General features: G+C 30.6%; 1 protein-coding gene across 1 annotated transcript; it reads left to right on the forward strand.

Annotated features, from left to right (window-relative positions):
* The first annotated feature begins 3,341 nt into the window (after positions 1–3,341).
* Positions 3,342–9,679, forward strand: LOC120255495 (beta-glucosidase 22-like). The gene is made up of 13 exons (XM_039263314.1): positions 3,342–3,531; positions 3,655–3,718; positions 3,822–3,880; positions 3,982–4,057; positions 4,187–4,258; positions 4,345–4,432; positions 4,963–5,221; positions 5,805–5,920; positions 7,332–7,555; positions 8,071–8,099; positions 8,480–8,582; positions 8,687–8,777; positions 9,366–9,679. The coding sequence occupies exons 1-13, from the start codon at positions 3,367–3,369 to the stop codon at positions 9,592–9,594; spliced, it is 1,575 nt and encodes a 524-aa protein (XP_039119248.1). The 5' UTR covers positions 3,342–3,366; the 3' UTR covers positions 9,595–9,679.
* Positions 9,680–21,436: the final 11,757 nt, after the last annotated feature.

Consider the following 21,436-nt stretch of genomic DNA (forward strand, 5'->3'; position numbering starts at 1 on the left):
TAGTTTTCACTAATTTGATTTTTTAATAAATATAAACAAGTCACAAATTCTCAACCATTAAACAAAAAAAAACACCATTCTCCTCTTATAAGATTGATTTTTTTACTAAATTTTACTTCGTTACTGCAAAGTATAATTTCCTACAGTATATTTTACAAATTTTTATGAAAAAAAAATGGAGTAAATTATAAAGAATAACATGCAATAGTTCATGGGGCATAAAATTAAAAAATGTTACTGACGGTTGATGTTGTTTAAATTTAGAATTTTTATTTAACTCATAAACCTTGTAATTTTATTTATCCAACTCTTTTCATTATGTATAAATTCATAAAAATATATTATGTATTTTACTACATTAACTATTATGTTATTATTATGTTAGACAGAATTATCATAACCAACAGTTGTATATATATTTCAAGATTAAAATAAAATTTTATATTTTAAACTGGTGAATTAATTAAAAAAATAAAATATTAAAAATAAAAAGGAAAACAAAACAGTTCATATAAGGTATAATACACGAATTGGTCTCTCTACTTTTCTCTCTCTTCCCTTTTGGTCCCTCTACTCAGAAATGCGCCCCACTAATCTCTCTACTCTTGAAAAATGACCCAATTTAGTTCCTTTACCCTTAATCTCTTCCCATCTAGTCCCTCTACTTTTGAAAATACAGACAATAATTGGCTGATTTTAGAATAAAAGAGACTAAATAGAACCATTTTTAATAGTAGAGGGATTATTTAAGAGCATTTCTGAGTAAATGGACCAAATAAAAGAGAAAGAAAAGTAGAGGAATCAATTCGGATATTATACCTTCATATAACTCACTAGTCCTTATGTTTTTGGCATCTTGCCAATGCTTGAATCAGTGCATGTGTCATTGTACTTGCCTTCCAGAATTTTCACAAAAGAAAACTACCTATTTATATGAAGATATAAATATATATACATATATATATTTAATTTGAGTGACGGAAAGTGATAGGGTTTCAAGATTTTTAAAAAATAGTAGAATACGTAACTCCATTGTCTTATTGTGACATGTACCTGCATGAATTTTCACCCCAATTGAAAGGTCAATATATATATATATATTTGTATGTATGTATATGGTATATAGTACATTGGTGTGAGCTCATTTTAGGCAAAAAAATATTAAAATAAATAAATTCATAAAAAACCTTAATAAATGGATTTCGTGTTATATACCAATATACCATCAGATTCTATAGATATAAAAAAAATATAACTTTGCTTTTGTTTCATGATTAAGTACATGGTAATTAATTCTAAACTAATATAATGCAAATAATCTAAACACTACATGTAATCATTTCTATTTTTGGTTAAATGAGCATGTCAGGGACAAGCACATGAGAGCTATAACACCTCTACGCTTGGTGAAGAAAGTCCGGTGCCAATAAACTAATTAGTTTTGTTTTAATTGATCTCATATTATTATTATTATTATTATTATTTCCGTTAGTTTACCATGAAATTATATATATATATATATTTGAATTTCAAACGTTGTACCATGAGCCCATTTTTCATAATAATTTTCCTTTAAACTAATGATGTTTTTCCCCTTTTGCGTTTCTCAATGGAATAAACCCAACTTTTTTAAATAAATTTAGTTATTACTGTTAAGTCTGATGATGTGGATTGGCATTATATGACAAGCCAAAGTGTGACATGACAAGAGGATGGTCATGACTCATCAAAAGAAAAAGTGACTATGCTGATGATGATGTGGCGAAATATTAATGAAGCCTCAAGGATTATGAAGATCAAAGTGGAGAATTTATTTAGTAGATATTTCTCTCAATGGAGTCATTTGATGATAAACTATTTTTGGAAAGTACATCAAGTCTATAGGATCTTCAAGAAAGGTAGGTTTTATTTTACGTATGATTGTCTATCCTTGGTAAGATCCGGGATGACAATTCATATCTTTGATAGAACTCTTTTTAGAAAGATCTATTTGAAGAGAGAAGAATATTCTATCATTGGCAAGAATTCAAGATCATGAAGATTGATTGAAGCTATTAGAAGACAAAAGTTAAACTTGGTATGAAGCTATTAGAAGACACAAGGTTTAGATTAGTGTGAAGCTATTTAAAAACACAAACTAAATAAGGTAAGAAGACATGCCAAAGAGATTATCAAGACCATATTAGCAAACACAATTTGAAGAAAGATCCAACAGCTATCTATGGGTGGAACTATTCATGGAGACTTATCATGTGAGGAGATTGTTTGAAGATTGCATGAGATATGATTGAAGATTTGGAGATCCAAGAATGGATGATTGAAGATTATGCTTGAAGATATTGTAGGCTAAACTTGGATGAAGATGAGATCAAGTTTAGTAACAATATTTCCACGAGTCAAACGAAGATCATTTGGGAAGACCAAACTTGGGCCAGTTTGGAAAAGAAGATCGGGAGATCTTCGCTGGCTATCTTTGGTGAGATGGTCGCTGTGCGCTCGGGTGGGCACGCCCCTCGGGAGAGGAAGACCCATCGAGTGACATGAGGAAGGAAGGCATCGCAGCGAGGAGGAGCTCGGTCGAGTCAATCGCTCACGGCGTGATCAAGGAACCGGGAGGTTGAAGGTCACAGATGCGGGTGCATCTGGCTAGAACTCAGTCATGTTCAATAAGGTGGGCCATGTTATAACTGGGTGTTGCAACATCTAACTTTGGAAAGTGTCCGAGTTAGAAAACCGTGGAGAATTCTAAAAGAGGTAACTTTATTAGACGTCGGTGCGTCTATATAAGAGATCATGCTTGAAGATTTAGAATGAGCCAACAAGGGAGAGACTCTTCGGTAAGAGTTGAGTGTGTGGCCGTCGGGCAATCTTGAGAGGATATTCTTTGTATTGCGAGAGTGAGAGAGTGTTGTACTCCTTGTTCTTATACCTCTTTTAGTGGATTGCTTTCTCCCGGGCTCGCCCTCTAGATGTAGACAAGGTCGTGCTCTTTACCTGCTACTAATTTGTTTGTCTCTTTTCTCTTGATGTTTGATTGTGTGTGTGTTTAATCTTTGAGTGAGTTTTTTGAGTAAACCTAGCACATCACACCCCCACCGGAACCATCAATTACTTATTTAAATTTATTTAACAGTTGAAGAACACACAAAAAAAAAAAAAAATTAATTAAATAAACAAAATTATTACTTATTTTTTAAAAACCGTATATTATATCAAACAAATTTAAATAGGCAGCACACACATCCCATGACACTGACATTTGAAAGTTGAAGGAGGACCATTACAAGTCTTTATCATCTGTGTTCAAGCAAGTCCTTTATATATTATTGATAAAGGGAAGCCTGCAATGGAGATTAGTGATCAGAGATGCAGCAGGAGGCAACCAGACCATTAATAGCTTCAGTATTACTTTCACTTTTTCTCATATCCTTGCATTTGTTGTTGTGCTCAGCCCAAAGTTCACTTCCCAACTTCACCAGGAATGACTTCCCTTCAGACTTTGTCTTTGGAGCTGGAACTTCAGCTTATCAGGTCCTTGATTCTTCTTCTTTTATTTATTTATTTATTTATTTATTTTGGTAGATTGATTCAGAGATGAGATTGATAAATCAAAAAAAAAAAAAAATGGTTGTTTGAGTGCATATGTATGTATAGGTTGAAGGAGCAGCTGCTGAAGATGGAAGGAGTCCAAGCATTTGGGACACTCATACCCATGCAGGTCATTCTTATTAAATTTCATTTTTTTAGTTTTACTTTGTCTGTTTTTCCATCAATATTACAAGCACAGCCCAAAAGTTTTTAGAGATTTAAAAATGTTTCAGGGAAGATGCCAGACAAGAGCACTGGAGATATTGCTTCAGATCAATACCATAAATATAAGGTAACAAAAATAATATCATCACTTGATGATCTCACATCTATTTATATTTAATTTTTTTTCTTGTAGTTTTATTTTTTATTTATATATATTTGTTATTGTAGGAAGATGTGAAGCTCATGAGTGATGCTGGATTGGAAGCATATAGGTTCTCCATCTCTTGGTCAAGACTTATCCCAAGTATGATTAGTTAAAAATTTTCACAGTATTTTTTTTTTTTAAATCTACTTTTTGCTGAATATTTGTAATTTTTCATTATTCTACTCTTTCTTTAATTCCTTTATTGATTTTATGTTTATGATTTCCTAGATGGGAGGGGTGAGGTCAATCCTAAAGGATTGAATTACTATAACAATCTCATCAATAAACTGATTGAAAAAGGTTTGTTTTTTTAAATAAATAAAAAAGGTTTGTTTCAATTAAATTTCAGTTTTTTTTTTATTTTTGGCTTTATATTGATTAAATAGGAATTCAACCGCATGTTACTCTTTATCATCTGGACCTTCCTCAAGTGCTTGAAGATGAATATAATGGCTGGTTGAGCCCCAAAATAGTGTAACTCCTCAAAACTCTTAGTCACTGCTAATTACTTTGCTTTGAAATAAAATGTTTAACCTATTACTGATCAATTAGTATCACTTTGTTTTATAAATAAACTCATAACTTAAATATGAGTCATATAATTGATAAAACATTATATTTTTTTATAATTTATTTATCATTAAAAAGGATATTTTAGTAATATTATATAATAATATATTATGACATCTCATTTAATTCAAACCACACGCTATAAAGTTTGATAACTTTATTTTATCTTTACTTTGGCCCAAACAAAGTATGACTTAAAACCACCTATTAAAGTTTTGTCAACATCTAGTCATAGAATTATATAAATTAAAATGATAATGATTTGTAGGATTAAATAAGCAAATACTGTTTTTTACAAGGGTATGTATAAAAGCAGAAAACCTAAAAGATAGATGTTTCATATAAAATATTTAGTAATATTTGTCATTGAAACAATACAACCAAAATAAAACAGTTTTCTTGTTGTTTAATCTAACACTTTTCTTTGTTGTCAGGGATGATTTCACAGCATATGCAGATGTGTGTTTTAGAGAATTTGGAGATAGAGTGTCTCATTGGACAACCATAGTTGAAGTAAACGTCATGTCAATGGGATCCTATGATAATGGAGTGTTTCCACCTCAAAGATGTACATATCCATTTGGAATCACCAACTGCACTGCAGGAAATTCCAGCACAGAGCCATACATTGCCACTCACAATGCATTGCTTGCTCATGCTTCAATTTTTCATTTATACAAAACAAAATACCAGGTATACATGCATTCCAATCAAAATCCAAATTCTTTGTTTTATATATTTTCTTATTAATCTTGATTTTATTTTCCCAGTTAATTAAGGGTGTGCTTGCTGGGGGTAATTAACTTGAAAGAAAATTTTGGTTATATTTCATTCACTTCTATGCTTTCTCTGTCCTTTTTAAACAAAGTAATTCTTACCTACATCAGCCAGCATTGCACTAAACCAATAAATATGTGTCATATGGAAATACAACTGAATCTGTACCATTGATCTACCATTTCAATACTGTATGACACATATCCAATGGTTTGATACAATTCATCGTATTGTGTACAAGAATTTTCTATTTTTAACTTCTCAAATAAATTTCATAATTGAGTTATCATTATTATGGTAACCTTAGATGTGGTTATATCATCTCAAGAAAAAAAAAATTAATGGTAATTATTTATCTGAGAAGTCTAATAAGCAGGTTTTTGAGGACACATTTTGTTTTCTTGAAGATGAATACAAGTTTCTTATATTTATTTTATCAACATCCTCCTTCCTGCAACTAAAATGTGAAAAATTAATTCAGAGAACAAATTGTTTACAGGCTTTTCAACATGGTTGGATAGGCTTGAATATCTACACATTCTGGTATTCTCCATTCTCCAACTCCAAAGCTGATGTTCAAGCAACAAAAAGAGCAAGAGATTTCTTGTTGGGATGGTAAGTGTTTATATGCCATTTATATTATGAAAAATACATAATACATCTAAATATGGAATATTCTTTAAATTACTTAGAACTCTTATTCATATTATGTTAATTTGAATCTTATTTTGAGTAACTTTGCTATTCAAATTAAATTTTACTGTCTATAAATTTATATATCATTACAATCATGTGCTAATTCTAATTATAATTAGTATTTTGGATAATAATTTGTTTTAAAATTTAGAATGGAGTTAATTTTTTGATGCAAAAAATTAAATATAGACCAGCACATAGGCGGATCCATATGTATTGAAGTGGGTTCTAAAGAAATGTATTAAGTATTATATATAAAGAGAGAGAGAGAGAGAGGATGAACCTTATTTTCTATGGAACATGGACCCCATTGTGAGATCCGGCCATAACTTATTAAATAAAGTGAGCCCATCATTTTTAATAAGTTTATGAGAGAAGAGTCGGCACATGATTCCATAGCCTTTTAAATTAATTAAATATATTAATGAGAATCCAATCCTTTCCTCTCATCTCCCAAATTTCACTTTTGCCCTAATTGAGACGCGCCAACTGACGATCTCTCCCACTATTCAAACAATCAAATTATTTTATTAATAGTCTGATACAAAAACTTTTCAGTTGTTGATTCTCCACTTAGTTATAGTATGATTTGCATCTATTGACTTTGATTGGATTAATTTTATGTATTTATTCTTTTTTTTTGTGTATTTTATTTGGTTGTTTATCACTAGAGTATCTATGTGATATAAATATAATTGAATTTTTACAAACATAAAATGATTATAATTGCTAATTTAGTGAGTTTCATTCTGAATTTGTGAAATGAAATTAAATCTTATTTCATGTAAGAAAATTTTAGCATTGAATTATTTACCTTTCATCTATCAATGCAGATATTTTTTTTTATATGATAAAAATATATTATATTCCCACTACATTGTAAATATACTTATACCCAACCCATCAATGGAAGAAGGAGAGAATGTTATAAATTGGAAACCAACATAGTCATTTCAAACATATCCATTTTATATTGTTGCTCTCCTGGTCTAGTTACAGTATTGACCTTGCTTCTACTATTGTGTGATTAATAATTTAATATAATATGTATAGACATTTTGACATGGTAATTTCTAATGTGTAAAACCAAATCAATATGAATCATTTCTCAATTAATGTTGCGGGAAAGAGTTACCATCCTTCTTATATGAAAAGGTGGTCACAAATGTAAACTAATACAATGAGAACCAAATTTATATTTAAATCAAAATTTATCAAATTAAATGATATGAAATTATTAATTACTTTGGTATGAAGCTTTACCTGACAATTATATATATATATATATATATATATATATAAAATTTGATGAGTTGGCATGGCATTTTAGGATTTTAGATCCACTGGTGTTGGGAGACTATCCAAAGATTATGAAAAAGATAGTGGGATCAAGGCTTCCAACATTCACCAAATCTCAATCAGAGTATTTGAAAGGCTCATTTGATTTCATTGGTTTGAATCATTATACTTCACTCTTTGTTGCTGATAACTCTGCTGAGGCCCTTGCAATGCCTATTAGAGACTATAGTAGTGACATTCTTGCTACTCTCACAGGTTTCTTTTCACTTCTCTCTCTCTCTCTCTATATATATATATATATATATTTGTTTCTTGCAAACATAGGCTTGAATTTCAATATTTTTGTCAATAGTTTTTTATTACTAAAGAAAATTGATTTAAGTTATGAAAATCCATATATTAATATTTTTCAGTGCTTCATTTCATCTTGAAATTAAAATTAAATAGCTTTATTGTTAAGAATTTAATTTCAATTAGATTTAGTTTGAAACTAAAATCACTGTTTTATGCTTTTTTTTAATAATAAACAATAAGAATTATGTATTTTTTTATAATACTATTATATATTTTAAATATATAAAAAAATATATATATTTATATATTTTGAGCTCTCTGGTTATGTTTAATCAAGCCCAACTTGGCTTGAAATTAATTCTGACCTTGAAAACTAAGAGCTCAATTCCAAAGTTCAAACTTTCAAGTTCACAAATGGCTTAATAAATTAACTGCATTAAATAATAACCATTTATATATATTTATTTATTTTGCAGTGTCAAGGAATGAAACACCAAGTGGCCAGGTGAGATTGATGGAATTTGTATAATACCCTCAGATTGGCTCCTCTATTTTTCTCTCTCTTTCTTTTGGTCCTCTCTCAGAAATATCTCGACTAGTCCTCTCTTTCTGAAAATAAGCGCCCACGTTAAAAATGCTCATGAGTCACTCCCTTTGAAATGCTCCCACTTGGGGACTAAGTGCACTTTTTAAAAGTGAGAGGGACCAGTTTGAGTTTTTTCCTGAGTGAGCACATTTTCAAAAGTAGGGGACTCAGTCGGGAACTTCAATAGAGAGACCAAAAAAAAAGAGAGAGAAAGTACATGAACTATTTTGGTGATTAATATTACGAGTTAATATATTTTTTATATATTTTAAATTGACTAAAATTAAGCTTGAAACCAGTTCATTCCAACAACAACTCCAAATGATCCAGATGGGCTGAGAAAAATGCTGGAATATTTCAAACAAAAATACAAAAACCCTCCCATTTATGTCCAAGAAAATGGTAAGAGATTGTCACTTTTATTAATCCTAATTAAAATTTATTTTTCTAACTTTATTGGTGAATCTTATGATCAGGACTAAGCTCTTGTGAATTATCATCTTTAGGTTATGGGCTTGGTGTAAAACACACAATGAAGGACACTGACAGGATTAATTATTTGAATGGTTATATTGGAAGTACTTTGGAAGCAATCAGGTATTTTTTTTATATATAAAATATATTTTATATAATCTCACATATGAAAATAGAGGAAATTACTTGCATAGCCCTATAAAAATAGTTAATTACTAATTTACCTGGTACAAATCATATTTTCTTACATACACTTACAAAACATTCTATGTTGCTTATGAATTATACTTAGGATTTTTTTTTTTTTCAAAAATGATTGAAGAGTGGAGGATAAATGAATATGCTTTTTTTTATAAAAATTTTAGTTGCATGTTAATTGCAGCAGTCCATAGACAAATATCATTGTATAAAGGGTATACAGAAAAACAATCTTAAAAAATATGCTCAACTTTTTAATAGGATTTCACATAATATTTGAATACAAAACTTTAAGCATAGAATCATCATACAATTTATTAGTTACTGTACCAAAGAATGTTACTAAATTTGATGATGACACAAAATAATTGCAGTAGAAATAAATATTTTTTTCTTCTTTTCTTCATATGTAATATTGAGTTTTTTTTACCTAATAATATTGCGAATTAAATTAAGAAAACTCATCCAAAGAATTTTTGGTAGAAAATAAAGTAAGTTCTTGTTTTGTTGCAGGAATGGAGCAAATGTGAAAGGATACTTTGTGTGGTCATTTATGGATGTTTTTGAGTTTTTGGCTGGATATCAATCAAGATTTGGACTCTATTTTGTGGATTTTGATGATAAAGAGCGCAAAAGAATTCCCAAATTATCTGCACATTGGTACTCAAACTTTCTCAAAGGGAAAAACATCAAGGAAATGCAAGGTGATCGTATTGTTGTTCTTGATTTTGATTCAAAGTGAGTCATCTCATTTTGAAAATTGATCCTTGTTTTCATCATTAAATTTTACTTAGTACAAGGACGGAATTTAAAATATCTTTTATATATATATATATATGGTTTTGTAATTAGTTTTTTTTTTCAATATATATATATATATATATATATAAAAAGAGGAATTCCTAAATTATTAAGACATGAGAACCACATGGTAGACCAGTGTTATTCATTAGAATGATGAACATGCAACACAGGGGGGATCGAAACCCCATGGTCCACATATTAGCTTATCTCATATGCTAAAATTTAAGGAGCCATTAAACCACTATAATTGGTGTACTTTCATACATATCACTCTCATCATTTGGCCCAAGGCTTGTGGACCGGCCCAAGCCCGATCCAAAGTTAATGTTTGACGGGTCAGTCCAAGTCTGACACAAACAAACCATGGATTAGTTATGGATATCATTATAAGTGATGGGTCAACCCGTGGGCCAACCTTTTTTGATATTTTTTGGGCTGATCCAACAAGCCTACCCATGATATGACTCATTGGATTTATTACTAAATATTAATAATAAAAATTAAAAGAACATTATAGATGATTAATTAATTGAAATAAGCCTATCATACAATGGAGCTAACTAAGTAAGTGGTTAATTAATTGTCATGAGCCAACCTCATGAGTCATGTCATGCAAACCAACTCCCTCCATAATTCATCTTAGAAAAGGGTTGTATTTTCATTGATCAACCAAGTACATAGATGTTTGATTTTATGTAGAATGAAAAAAATGCATATGATTGACAAATGAGCAGGTACTAATTTAGTTTGAATGTACTTATATTGTAGTGATGCCATATTTTTTTCAAGTAAAAATATAATAAAACTAATCAATTAATAAAATTATTTATTTTAATTTTAATTTTAATTTTTTTTATTTTTAAATTATCACAGAGTTTAATAAAGTAAAATTAAAAAAAATAACAATGGGTCAATTTGAACCAAATCCAATGGGCCGATTCTAGCCAAATCCAATTATTTATCCAAAGAGCCAAACCCATGAACTGGGCCATATGTTTCATATTTTAAATTTGGGTTGACCCAGCCCGGCCCAAATTATTCATGAGGCCCATCAGATCTGGGCTTGGGTTAGGTCAAACCCTAGTTTCCAACCTTTCGATCCTTCAACTGCTAGTTCAACAATGGAACGAGAAGTTAAAGAAATATGGACGGTCAATATCGTCCATCAACTCTTGCTCTAATCCCGAGGCATTCAAAACCATGAACTTATTGCATATACACCCCTTGTAAAATACTGAAGTTTTGAGGATGATTATATAAATTTTAATGGAAATATTTTAAAATTTTTTTATAGAAATACTTCAGTTTTGATTTTAGAGTATTACATAAATTATTATCATTGATTTAATCCATCATAACAAAGCAAAAAAGCTCCTATTTTTCTTCATAATAAAATTTGGGGAGAAATTAGTTATCATTAATTGAAAAGTTCAAATGATATAGATTTCTAATCAATTAGCAACTTGAATCAATCTAAATAATGCCATCAATTTGAAACCGACTTAAGACTACAAAATGTAATAAAAAAAATGAAATACAATTTTAGTAATAAAAATAATTCATGATAAAAAAAATTATTACGATAAAAACAACACTAACATCATACCACCCTTAAAGAAACATTTTTTTTTTATTTTCTTAAAAAAGGGCTTAATGAAGCAAGGAACAATGGAATCCAATTGTTCTTATAAAATTCTCACTTTCAATTAACCAATATGAACCCCAGATCTGGGAAACCTCATTTGGATAAGATTGCAAGTAAATTGAGAAAATTGGAACGAAAGTATATGAATAGAATTGAAAAGGGGAAAAAAAACAACAACAACAACAACAACAACAATCAACTTACCTCAATGATCTCACTTTCTTTTGATTTCCTAGAAATTTTTCAAAAAAACTAAGCCAAGAAGAAATAACGCGGGGACTGTGTGAGGGTTTACTTCTCGGCGAAGCAAGAAACAAGCCTTAAAATAATTATTAAAATTGGTTATGTTCTCTATTTATGAAAACTTATATAAATAAGTCTCTCCCAGTAATCATAAATTAAAACTTGTTTATTTTTTCTAGTGAAAATTTTTAAAACTATAAAAAATTTAAATGAAAATTTACTTGTAAATTTTTTTAAAAAATTTATTTTTAATTCAATTAGCATTAATTCAAACTGGACATCTGGTCTTAATTAAAAATAAAGTATAACATTTGGTATTATTTGAAAACGTCTTAAGCTTTTCCAATGATGGTTGTGGTAGTATAAGCATAAATATTTTCTGAGAAATGCTTAATGAAAGCTTGATATGTCAATGCAAGTACTTATTTATTTTTAAAAAATAAAAGATTCTCGCGGTGACACGTAAGTTGGTTGAACAAGCTTTAGTTTTGTGATGTGCATTAGTATTGCTTACAAATCATATAGTTTTTATAACAATGTCAATGTTGGTCACAAAAGTTTATAATTTTACAACAACATTGATGATATATGCAACAACATTGAACTTATAGTGACAATAAACACATTTCACTTACATTATTGATATTTTACCTAATTTATAATCGTGATAATCACATATGGGTTAATTTTTTTTTAAAAAAAAGAGTAAAATATCAAGTTAGACTAATAATTAATAAGGGATTAATTAATGTATAAAAATATTGTTAAATTTGTTCAATAATGAGACTAATCTCAATATAATGAAAGAGATATAACATTAATACATATAAAATAAAAAAGGGTAAGAATATACAATTCGCGACGGTTTTCATGTAAACTATCATGAAATGCATGCATTTAGCGGAGGTTATATCAAAACTGCCGCGAAATTCAAGCATTTGACGACGGTTTTCTTCGAACTGCCGTGAATTGCTACATTTAGTGGCGGTTTTAGGAATAACTGCCGGTAAATGCATGCATTTCACAACAGTTTTATAAACCGCCGCTAGAACTGCCGCGAATACTGTATTTTGTGGCGGTTTTATATAAACCGTTGCGAAATGTCTGTCGCGAAATGTATGTTTTCTTGTAGTGTATGCTAACGGTCATGTTTGATGTTTGGACTAAGAATGTCCAAGAAATTGTTTTGAAGATGTCAGCATTGGTCAAGGCATCAGGAACCCACAAGAGAATTACTATGATCACTCAGGGTAGTGACCCAGTTGTTGGTGTTACTGAGAATGAAAAGAGCAAGTGTTTATATTATCATTGAGAAATGTATTCACAATGATGTTGACATGTTTTATGGAATTTTTATGAAACTTTTGACAACATGTGAAATTGGTCCCTAGTGATTCTCTTCTCATACATAACTGTGATTGAAATTATTTAATTTATCATTCTATTGCTATTTCTTGATTTTATTATAGGATAAAACAAATTTGATATGAAGTTTTTGTAAGTTTTTTCATCTCTTCCAAATTATGGTCATTCATATCTTAAGCGATGTAATAAAAGAGATGTCCATCATCGTCGAGGGAATCCCCGAACCCAAAAAATCACCCAAAAACCACAGAACCCGGTGTCGGAATGGAGATGGATTGGCCGGTGTCGATGACCACCGCATGCGGTGGTTGTGGTTGGGGTGGGTGAAGAGGCAGCGGCGCATGAGAGGAGGAGTCAAGCATGAGGGTTAGGGAGGAGGAGAGTGCTCATCAGGCTCATGGTGATGAGATTAGTTAATGATGTTGATGTGTCATGGGTTATTGTTGACGGGGTTATAATAAAAATATGAATTTGATGGGATTTTTAAAAATTCACAATAAAAAGTAATGTGGAAAATTTCAATTGGATGGGGATACCAGCTGACGTGGTATCCTCGTTTCATTGAATCCCAATGAATAATAAAATATGAATTGGATGGGATTTTTAAAAATTCAAAATAAAAACTGATGAGGCAAATTTCAATTGGATGGTGATGCCAACTGATGTGATATCCCCATTTTATTGAATCCCAATGGTGCATTAGTTATGGTAGTTTAACTACACCCTACGAATTTACTATCTGGGGCGGACTAACAAACAGGGTAATGACATCCTTCCGCGTACACCTAAGATGATATATTAGGTACCACAACATAACAATGTTAAGATCAATAAATAGTAGCAACACAAGATATTAAAATAAAGTGAGAAAAATAAAAGAAGAATACACCAAAATTACGTGATTCGGTTTTTTATTGCCTACATCCATGAGAGAAGTAGGAGAAATTTTCCATTATAGAAATTGTAGATATACAAGTAGAGATTTCACTTAGGCTTTGCTTGGGGTGAAGGGTTGGGGAAGGTTGGGGAGTGTTTTGGACGTAAGGGTTATTTGAACCCTTGATTGGGGTGCAGGGTTGGAGGTAAAGTAAAGGTTTGGGATGTAAATGGGGGGTTGAAAACACCCCATTTTATCTCCACTTCTCAACCCTCCAATTGGAGGGTTGGGAAGGGTTCATATTTTTCAGAGACAAAAATGCTCTTAGTAGAATAATGTAATTACCGAACATCTTATTTTATTACAAGGTTGGTATGAAAGCTAAAAAAAAATCAAACCCTAGTAAAACCTTGAGAACTTTGTCTCCTCCTCCTATCTCCGGTGATCTGCCAGCAGTTTTTCATCGAAGATCCGTCAAACCTCCGGTGAGCAATTTTCCCATGTTTCATTGTTCATATTTTTGTTTTTCTCTTCATTGATGAAACTCTTCTCATTTCTTTTCTTTTCTTTTTATGGTTTGGTTTCTATTTTGGTCTTGGAGCATCAAATCTAGTATTTGGAGTGACAATTTCAGCTGTAAATCAAGTTGGTTTTCATTTTCAGGATATTAATCTTTGGATTTTATTTTTGAATGTCATTGCAGAGAGGAAAAAAATTAGTCAAAGCTTGAGAGAATTTATCCTCTTCTATTTGTGAGTGTTTGTTCATCAATGTACATGGATTCAAGGTTATGGTGCATTCCATTTCGGCCACCTCAATCTTAGAGCTGGCTTATAGTATACTTGTTTTAAACTCTGGCTATTTAGTTTTTAGCATGAATCACCAACTAGAGTCGTTGAGTGGCACTTTATTTTTTTTTCTTTGAATTATTAGTTTGGTCTACATGCACGCAAACTAGAGCTTAATTTTTAAGTTCATTTTGTTAATTTAGATGTTTTGTTTGCTATGTTTGGATTGAGGGAAAATGGAGGAATTTCATGTTTATTTTGTATCCATTTCTACTCTTTGTTGTTGTTCCATATTTAAAAATTTTAGTAGCAATGACATTGATTTGAAAAAGTTCATGATTTGAAGACGTCTAGCCATTGTGTTTGCCTGGTAACTTTTTTGTTGATGTTATGTAGGTCTCCCAAATTTGGTTTTCATTGTGTTGAGTCATTGACATCAGTGTCAGGTGGATGAGAGGAATAATATGTCTGCAATACTTGGCATTCCAAAATTCCATCTTTAAATTAATCATACATTGTATGGTATTTGATTTCCTATGTTTTCTCTGAAGTCTGTACAATGTTTGATTCTTTGGATTGTCACCTTTAACACTGACACAATCACGTTGGGTATAACATGAGAGTGTGCTTCACTTCTATTGTGTTGTAGATGAGAAGTGTCTATCCTTATGATGTCTTGTTAAACAATCATGTTTGTCATCCATAAATGTTGGTAGTTTTCTGTTTCCCAGTTTGATATTATGTGGACAAGAGACAAGAATTTTAAGAGGAATTCAAAGTTCAAACTTATTGATTTTGATTTAAACTATGCCCTTATCTATGTTATTTTGTAGTTCACTAATCTATGAAAGCACTATGTACAGTATGATAACCCAGAGGAGCTGCTATTAGAATATTTTTTTTCCTGAGAGTTTGGTTTGTTTATACAATGGAAATGCTGACCACCCTATTTATTTATTTATTTTTGAGAGTTTGGTTGTTTCCATTTGTTGAACTAAAATTGAGAGTTTTTAAACTTATCTTGCCGATATATGAACTGCATTTTCTATTCTTCAGCAATGAAAAAGGAAAAGGAAAATGAAGAGGATTTGAACAGAGGATAGTTGATGAGAAAAAGTTGGATTGAATTTTATCGTATTTTCAAGATTTGAAGAACTTAGAAGAGGTTTATGACATTGTTAGCAACACTGGAACAATGGAGATACCTACAAATTCAAGTTGTGGACTATTAGAGATAAATATGCCACATCAGACAGAGTAGTATGGACATACCCTGAGCTAGTCTTTGTTTAATAGGATAATGTTTGCCATTAATTGATTATTTGTGCCCATATGGTTGGTTTCACATCAACTCATCTAGCTTTTCTCTTGGACTGATAATTAGTATATAATATCCAAACATTACAATATACCATCTAGACACAATTAAATTAATAATTCAAAGTTGTTTGATGGTATATATAATTGTGAAATTACATATATATTCCTATTCAAAGTTGTTTTTAATATGTCTAGTTTTATATTATCTTAATATGGTTTTAAGATATTATTTAATTATTTTGATTTTTGTTTTGATAAGAAATTGTTTATGTTTAGATGGCCGATGAAAAAGAACGGTTGGGTAAAATTCTTTTGACACAAGTTTTATTGACCAATTCATTTTCGTAATTGCAATGAACACATCATTTAGCGGCAGCTCAAGTCGTTATCCATGTAATTGCTTGCATTATGAGTATCGTGAATGAACTTAAACAAGGTACTACTCAAATAACTCGTGAAATACGGCTTCATGGTAATCAAGTAAGGAATGAATTAATGTCACATTTACTTTCGAGTAATTTATGCCATAACATGATAAGAATAAGCCTTGCAGCTTTCTTAGGACTATGTGATGTGTTAGTTAGAGATGGTGGCCTTAGACTAACAATGCAAGTATCTGTCGAGGAACAAGTTGCAAAGACACTGTACTTGTTAGGTCACAATGTATCACATCGTGAACTATCCTTTTTTTCCGGTCATTCTCGTGAGACGATCTTTCGTCATTTCCATAATGTTTTACAAGCTATTGTGGAGTTAGAGGATAAATTCCTAATACCACTAGATGGCTCTCAAACCCCTTCCAAAATTCTCAATAGCAATAGATTATACCCATACTTCAAGATAACCATGTGTCCATTGAATTACAACTTTAATACAACTATGTCTATTGGTAATATGAAATATAAATTTTTTTTATCATGGTTGTGTTGGTGCTATTGATGGAACACATATCCGTGTAAAAGTCTCTAGTGCAGAGGCCCCTAGATATCGTGGAAGGAAAGAAAACCCGACACAAAATATGTTGGCTGCTTGCACATTTGATTTAAAATTTACATATGTGTTATCTGGGTGGGAAGACACAGCATCTGATTCAAGGATTATGAAAAATGCATTAACTAGGGTGGTTCCACTTAAGATTCCAGAAGATACTCATCAAAAAGTTAAAATATTATATTGGGACCAATATACCTATATATGAGAAATTAATAACAATTTTTTTTATCTTTAGGAAAATATTACCTTGTCGATGCAGGATTCATGTTGAGAGGTGGGCTTATTACACCATATAGAGGGGAGCGGTATCACTTGAAAGAATATTCAAGAAATCCACCACCAAATGCACATGAATTATTTAATCTCCGCCATGCATCCTTACGAAATGCTATTGAACGGGCATTTGGTGTCCTTAAAAAATGTTTCTCTATAGTAGGAAGCTCAACGGAGCTTATTATGGATTGGAAACACAAAAGGAGATTCTTTTTGCATGTTGCATTTTGCTAGGGTGTAGACCCGGATGATGCTATACTTGCACAAGTTGATAGTGAACTTGAGAATGAATCACATAAAGAACATCACTGTAGTGGAGAAAATAATGAGGAAACCACCCAAGGAGAAATTGTTAGAGATGTTATAGCGGGCGAAATGTGGGTTAATTATGTTGAATGAGTTGAATGGGTAGTGTGAATGGTTTTGTATTTTCTATTTACTTTGTAATTAATTAGACGAACACCGTGATTGATGTTGGAGTATATTTATATTTATTAGCTCATGCATGGTTTTTTTGAGTCTTCCTCCTTATAATTTCTTTCGTTAAAATTCATGTTTTGATTTTGATATATTACATGTGCTTAATAGTGGTTTTTTCATTGTTATTGTTAACAAAGTTTGTTGTTGATGTAGTTTGCAATATGTCAAAGAGAAAAATGAACAATGGCAATGCCACATTGACATGGACTTCTATTATGGATGATGCTTTAATCGAGGCGTACTTGCATCAACATACAATAGGGAATAGAGTTGGAGGAACATTCACTACGCATGCGTTGGACAACATAATTACTGAGTTGAAGAGTAAATTTCCAGATAAGCTAATAGACAAGGAAAAAGCTCAAAACCACATGAAAAATATTTAAAAAAAAATTTACCCGATGCTATGACATTTTTAAGAATGGAATGAGTGAATTCGCATGGAATCCAACTACGAAAAAATGGGATGCTGAATCTGAATTGTGGCAACATTTAATTGAGGTTAATTTCCTTTGTTAATGCGATACAATATAAAATACATGTTTGTGAATCATTAAGCTATTAATATTGTGTTCATGAATAGGTTAAATCGAAGTTGCTGAGTGGATGAACAAAAGTGTTAAAAATTATGAGAAGTTGGTTCAGCTATATGGGAAAGATAGAGCTACTGGGCAACAGGCCGAAACTGCTTCGGATATGAGACGAAGAAGAGGTCGAGTTGAACAAAACACAATAGATGACATTGACTTCATGGTTAACCAAAACATGGCAAACTTGGAAAATGTGAGTGAAAATGAAAATGTTGACGTAAATCACAATGGGGTTGAAAATGAAACATCACCAATGCAGGCAAATCAGCAACCTTGCTTTGAATCACGTAGTACTTCTAGGTCCAAGAAAGTAAGTGGATTTGATATTAATGAGAATCTACACAAGTTGTCTGTATTAGTTGATAACATGGCTACTGCTATCATTCAATCAACAAATGCAATATAAGGGAATGTTTTGCGAACCCAATGCCAATTCAAGAGTATGATGTGTAGGGCATACTTATGGATTTAGGATTTTTACAACCTTTTTTGACTGATGTTTATATGTTCGTAATTAGAGATCTGAAGGTGTTGGAAGGTTTTATTAAATACCCGAATGAGCATCGTAAGAACTTATTGTTGAGATTGATGGACCATGGTGGAGAACCACATGTTTAAAGTGGGAGGTTAGCATCTTTTTTCTCTCCAACATTGAATCATTTTTAATACATTTACTTAAATCATGACAACCATTTTGTTGTTTTTGTAGGAGTATTTGATGGATGCATATTGACTAACTTGATGAAACAATTTGTATTTTGTTTTAACTTAGTGAAATATTGTGCACCTTGCTTTAAATTGATGAACTATTTGTATTTTGTTTTAACTTGATGAAACATTATGTACCTTGCTTTAAGTTGATGAAACTATGTGTATTTTGTTTTGTTGTCATAAAACATTATGCACTTTGAATATTTTGATAAAACAATGTGTAATTTGTCTTGTGGTGATGTTAGATATGTACTTTGAATATTTGGATGAACCAATGTTTAATTTGTTTTGTTGTGATAAAATATTGTATGGTTTGAATATTTCGATGTGACAATGTATATTTTGTTTTATTGTGATAAAACATTGTGTATGCATATTTTGATTTATTCTAGTTTAACAATAAATAGTTTTTTCTTAAAAATTATTATTTTTAATTAAATAATTATTATTTTTTATTATTGAGTTTATATCTCAAAGGTATCATATTTTGATTGTTTTATGTTTATTACTTTAGGATAACAAATATTTGAAGCACAAGACAAATTAAGGATATTTTGGTAATATTAGTATCAACCCTTACTTTCCTTTTCTTCCAATCCAAACACAAAAAGCTAAATAACCTTCCTACATTTTACTCTTGCCCTAAGCATGATATAAGTTCAACCCTTACCTTCCCTTCCTTTACTTTACTTTACCTTACTTTATGAACCTTCCCCAAACTCCATCCAAGCAAGGCCTCAATGCCACTCAACTAAAAAAACTCTAACACATTCATTCATCCAAGAACCACTTTTGGTGTTTTTGTTGTTGTGTGTATTTCTTAACATGATCAAAAGGGCATGTATTTATAGGCAAAATGTACCAACCAAAAGTCCAAGTATTCATACATGGATGTCAATTAAAAGTTGTGGCTCCATGCATGTTTAAATGGAGGCTTCATTCATGCTTGTCAAAAATTAAAGGCTACCCTAGAGATTAGGCATGAACAACATGTGTAAAAATTCAAAGTATATTTTATACATACTTAATAATATATTTTCACATATACCCAAGATGATATATTAGGTATCACAATCTAATAATGATAAATTTTTTTATCTTACACCCGTGAAATAGTGAAAAATATGATTAATAAAATACCTTATGTACAATGAATGTACAGCATTTTTAAGACCACCTAGCGGTTGTCTAAATTAATGTTTCTTAACAATTTTAAATTTATTAATTTGAAACAGAGGTGGTATTTGGAATTGACATGCACTTGATGCACCACCACCAAATGATGACCGGAGATTCTCCGGGCTATGATCAGAAGAATCAGGAATCTTTTACAGCATTTGCTGTCATTCAAACTTTCCTCAAAACTTTCCTCTTATTTTTTTTATCCTCTAAGTTGGTGGAACACTAGTAAGTTTTATTTGGCAGACAAATTTTAGTGGAAGCATATCTTTCATACTAATAAACATACATGTATCATGATAATTATAAACATATATTTCACACTAAATTAACCAATTTACAAAGTCAAAAGACAAAAACTTTTGGTGAGGCTAATAATTACTCCAACTTTTTTTTAACAAATAGTGCATGCATGATCTCTCTTTAATAAGAAATGAGAAATCTAAAAAATTATTCCCACAACCTTTTATTAGTAAAAAAGAAAAGAAAAGAAAAGAAAAGAAAAAAAAAATATCAACCACACACCCACGAACACTATAACATACATTTAAAAAGTTAAAAGGCAAAACTTTTAATTGGTCAAGTAGAAGCGTTTGTCATAATTAACTCTATTTAAAAAAAAATTAAAATATAATACTTTTTATTAGTCGATTAGAACCATTAGCAATGCTTAAAGAACAAGCAAAGGTGCTTGCATTTAGTTGGAGGAATCTTATCAAATTCTCAAGCATTTTGTAAAGACATGTAACATTAATTTAACAATATTTGTTGGGTTATAACAACCATAGAATATTAACTTTTCAACAAACCATGATCAAGCGGTATGATGTCACATTTCTTTTTTGGTTGAAAAATATATATTTTTATTTCAAAAATATTTTTTAGCATATTTGATATATTTTCCTCTCTCTTAATTAAATACTTCTTTTCATATATCTTAATTTTTATGTATATATTTTATATTTGCATAGGAAGAAGTAAGGATGTTTTTATATATATGCCTCTTTAAAAATAAAAAATCGCTTTTATATCCTTTGAAAAATGACGTTTGCTTAAGTAACCCTACCAATCATTCTTATCTATTTATATAGTTTTTGGATCATAAGAAACTAAAAAATTTATTCAAAATTAAACCATCCTTTACTCTTTTCTTTTCATTATTATAAACAATAAAAAAATCAATTTATAATTTGATAAAATCTGTAAGTTAATTTCCACCAATAAGGTCAAAGAAGTAAATAAAAAGGTTTTGCAAGGATATATAAGTAATTATAATTTTTGTTAGGGCATATTACTACCTATCCACTTTTTATTAT

This window comes from Dioscorea cayenensis, unplaced genomic scaffold (assembly GCF_009730915.1).
Source record: "Dioscorea cayenensis subsp. rotundata cultivar TDr96_F1 unplaced genomic scaffold, TDr96_F1_v2_PseudoChromosome.rev07_lg8_w22 25.fasta BLBR01001032.1, whole genome shotgun sequence".
NCBI lineage: Eukaryota > Viridiplantae > Streptophyta > Magnoliopsida > Dioscoreales > Dioscoreaceae > Dioscorea > Dioscorea cayenensis.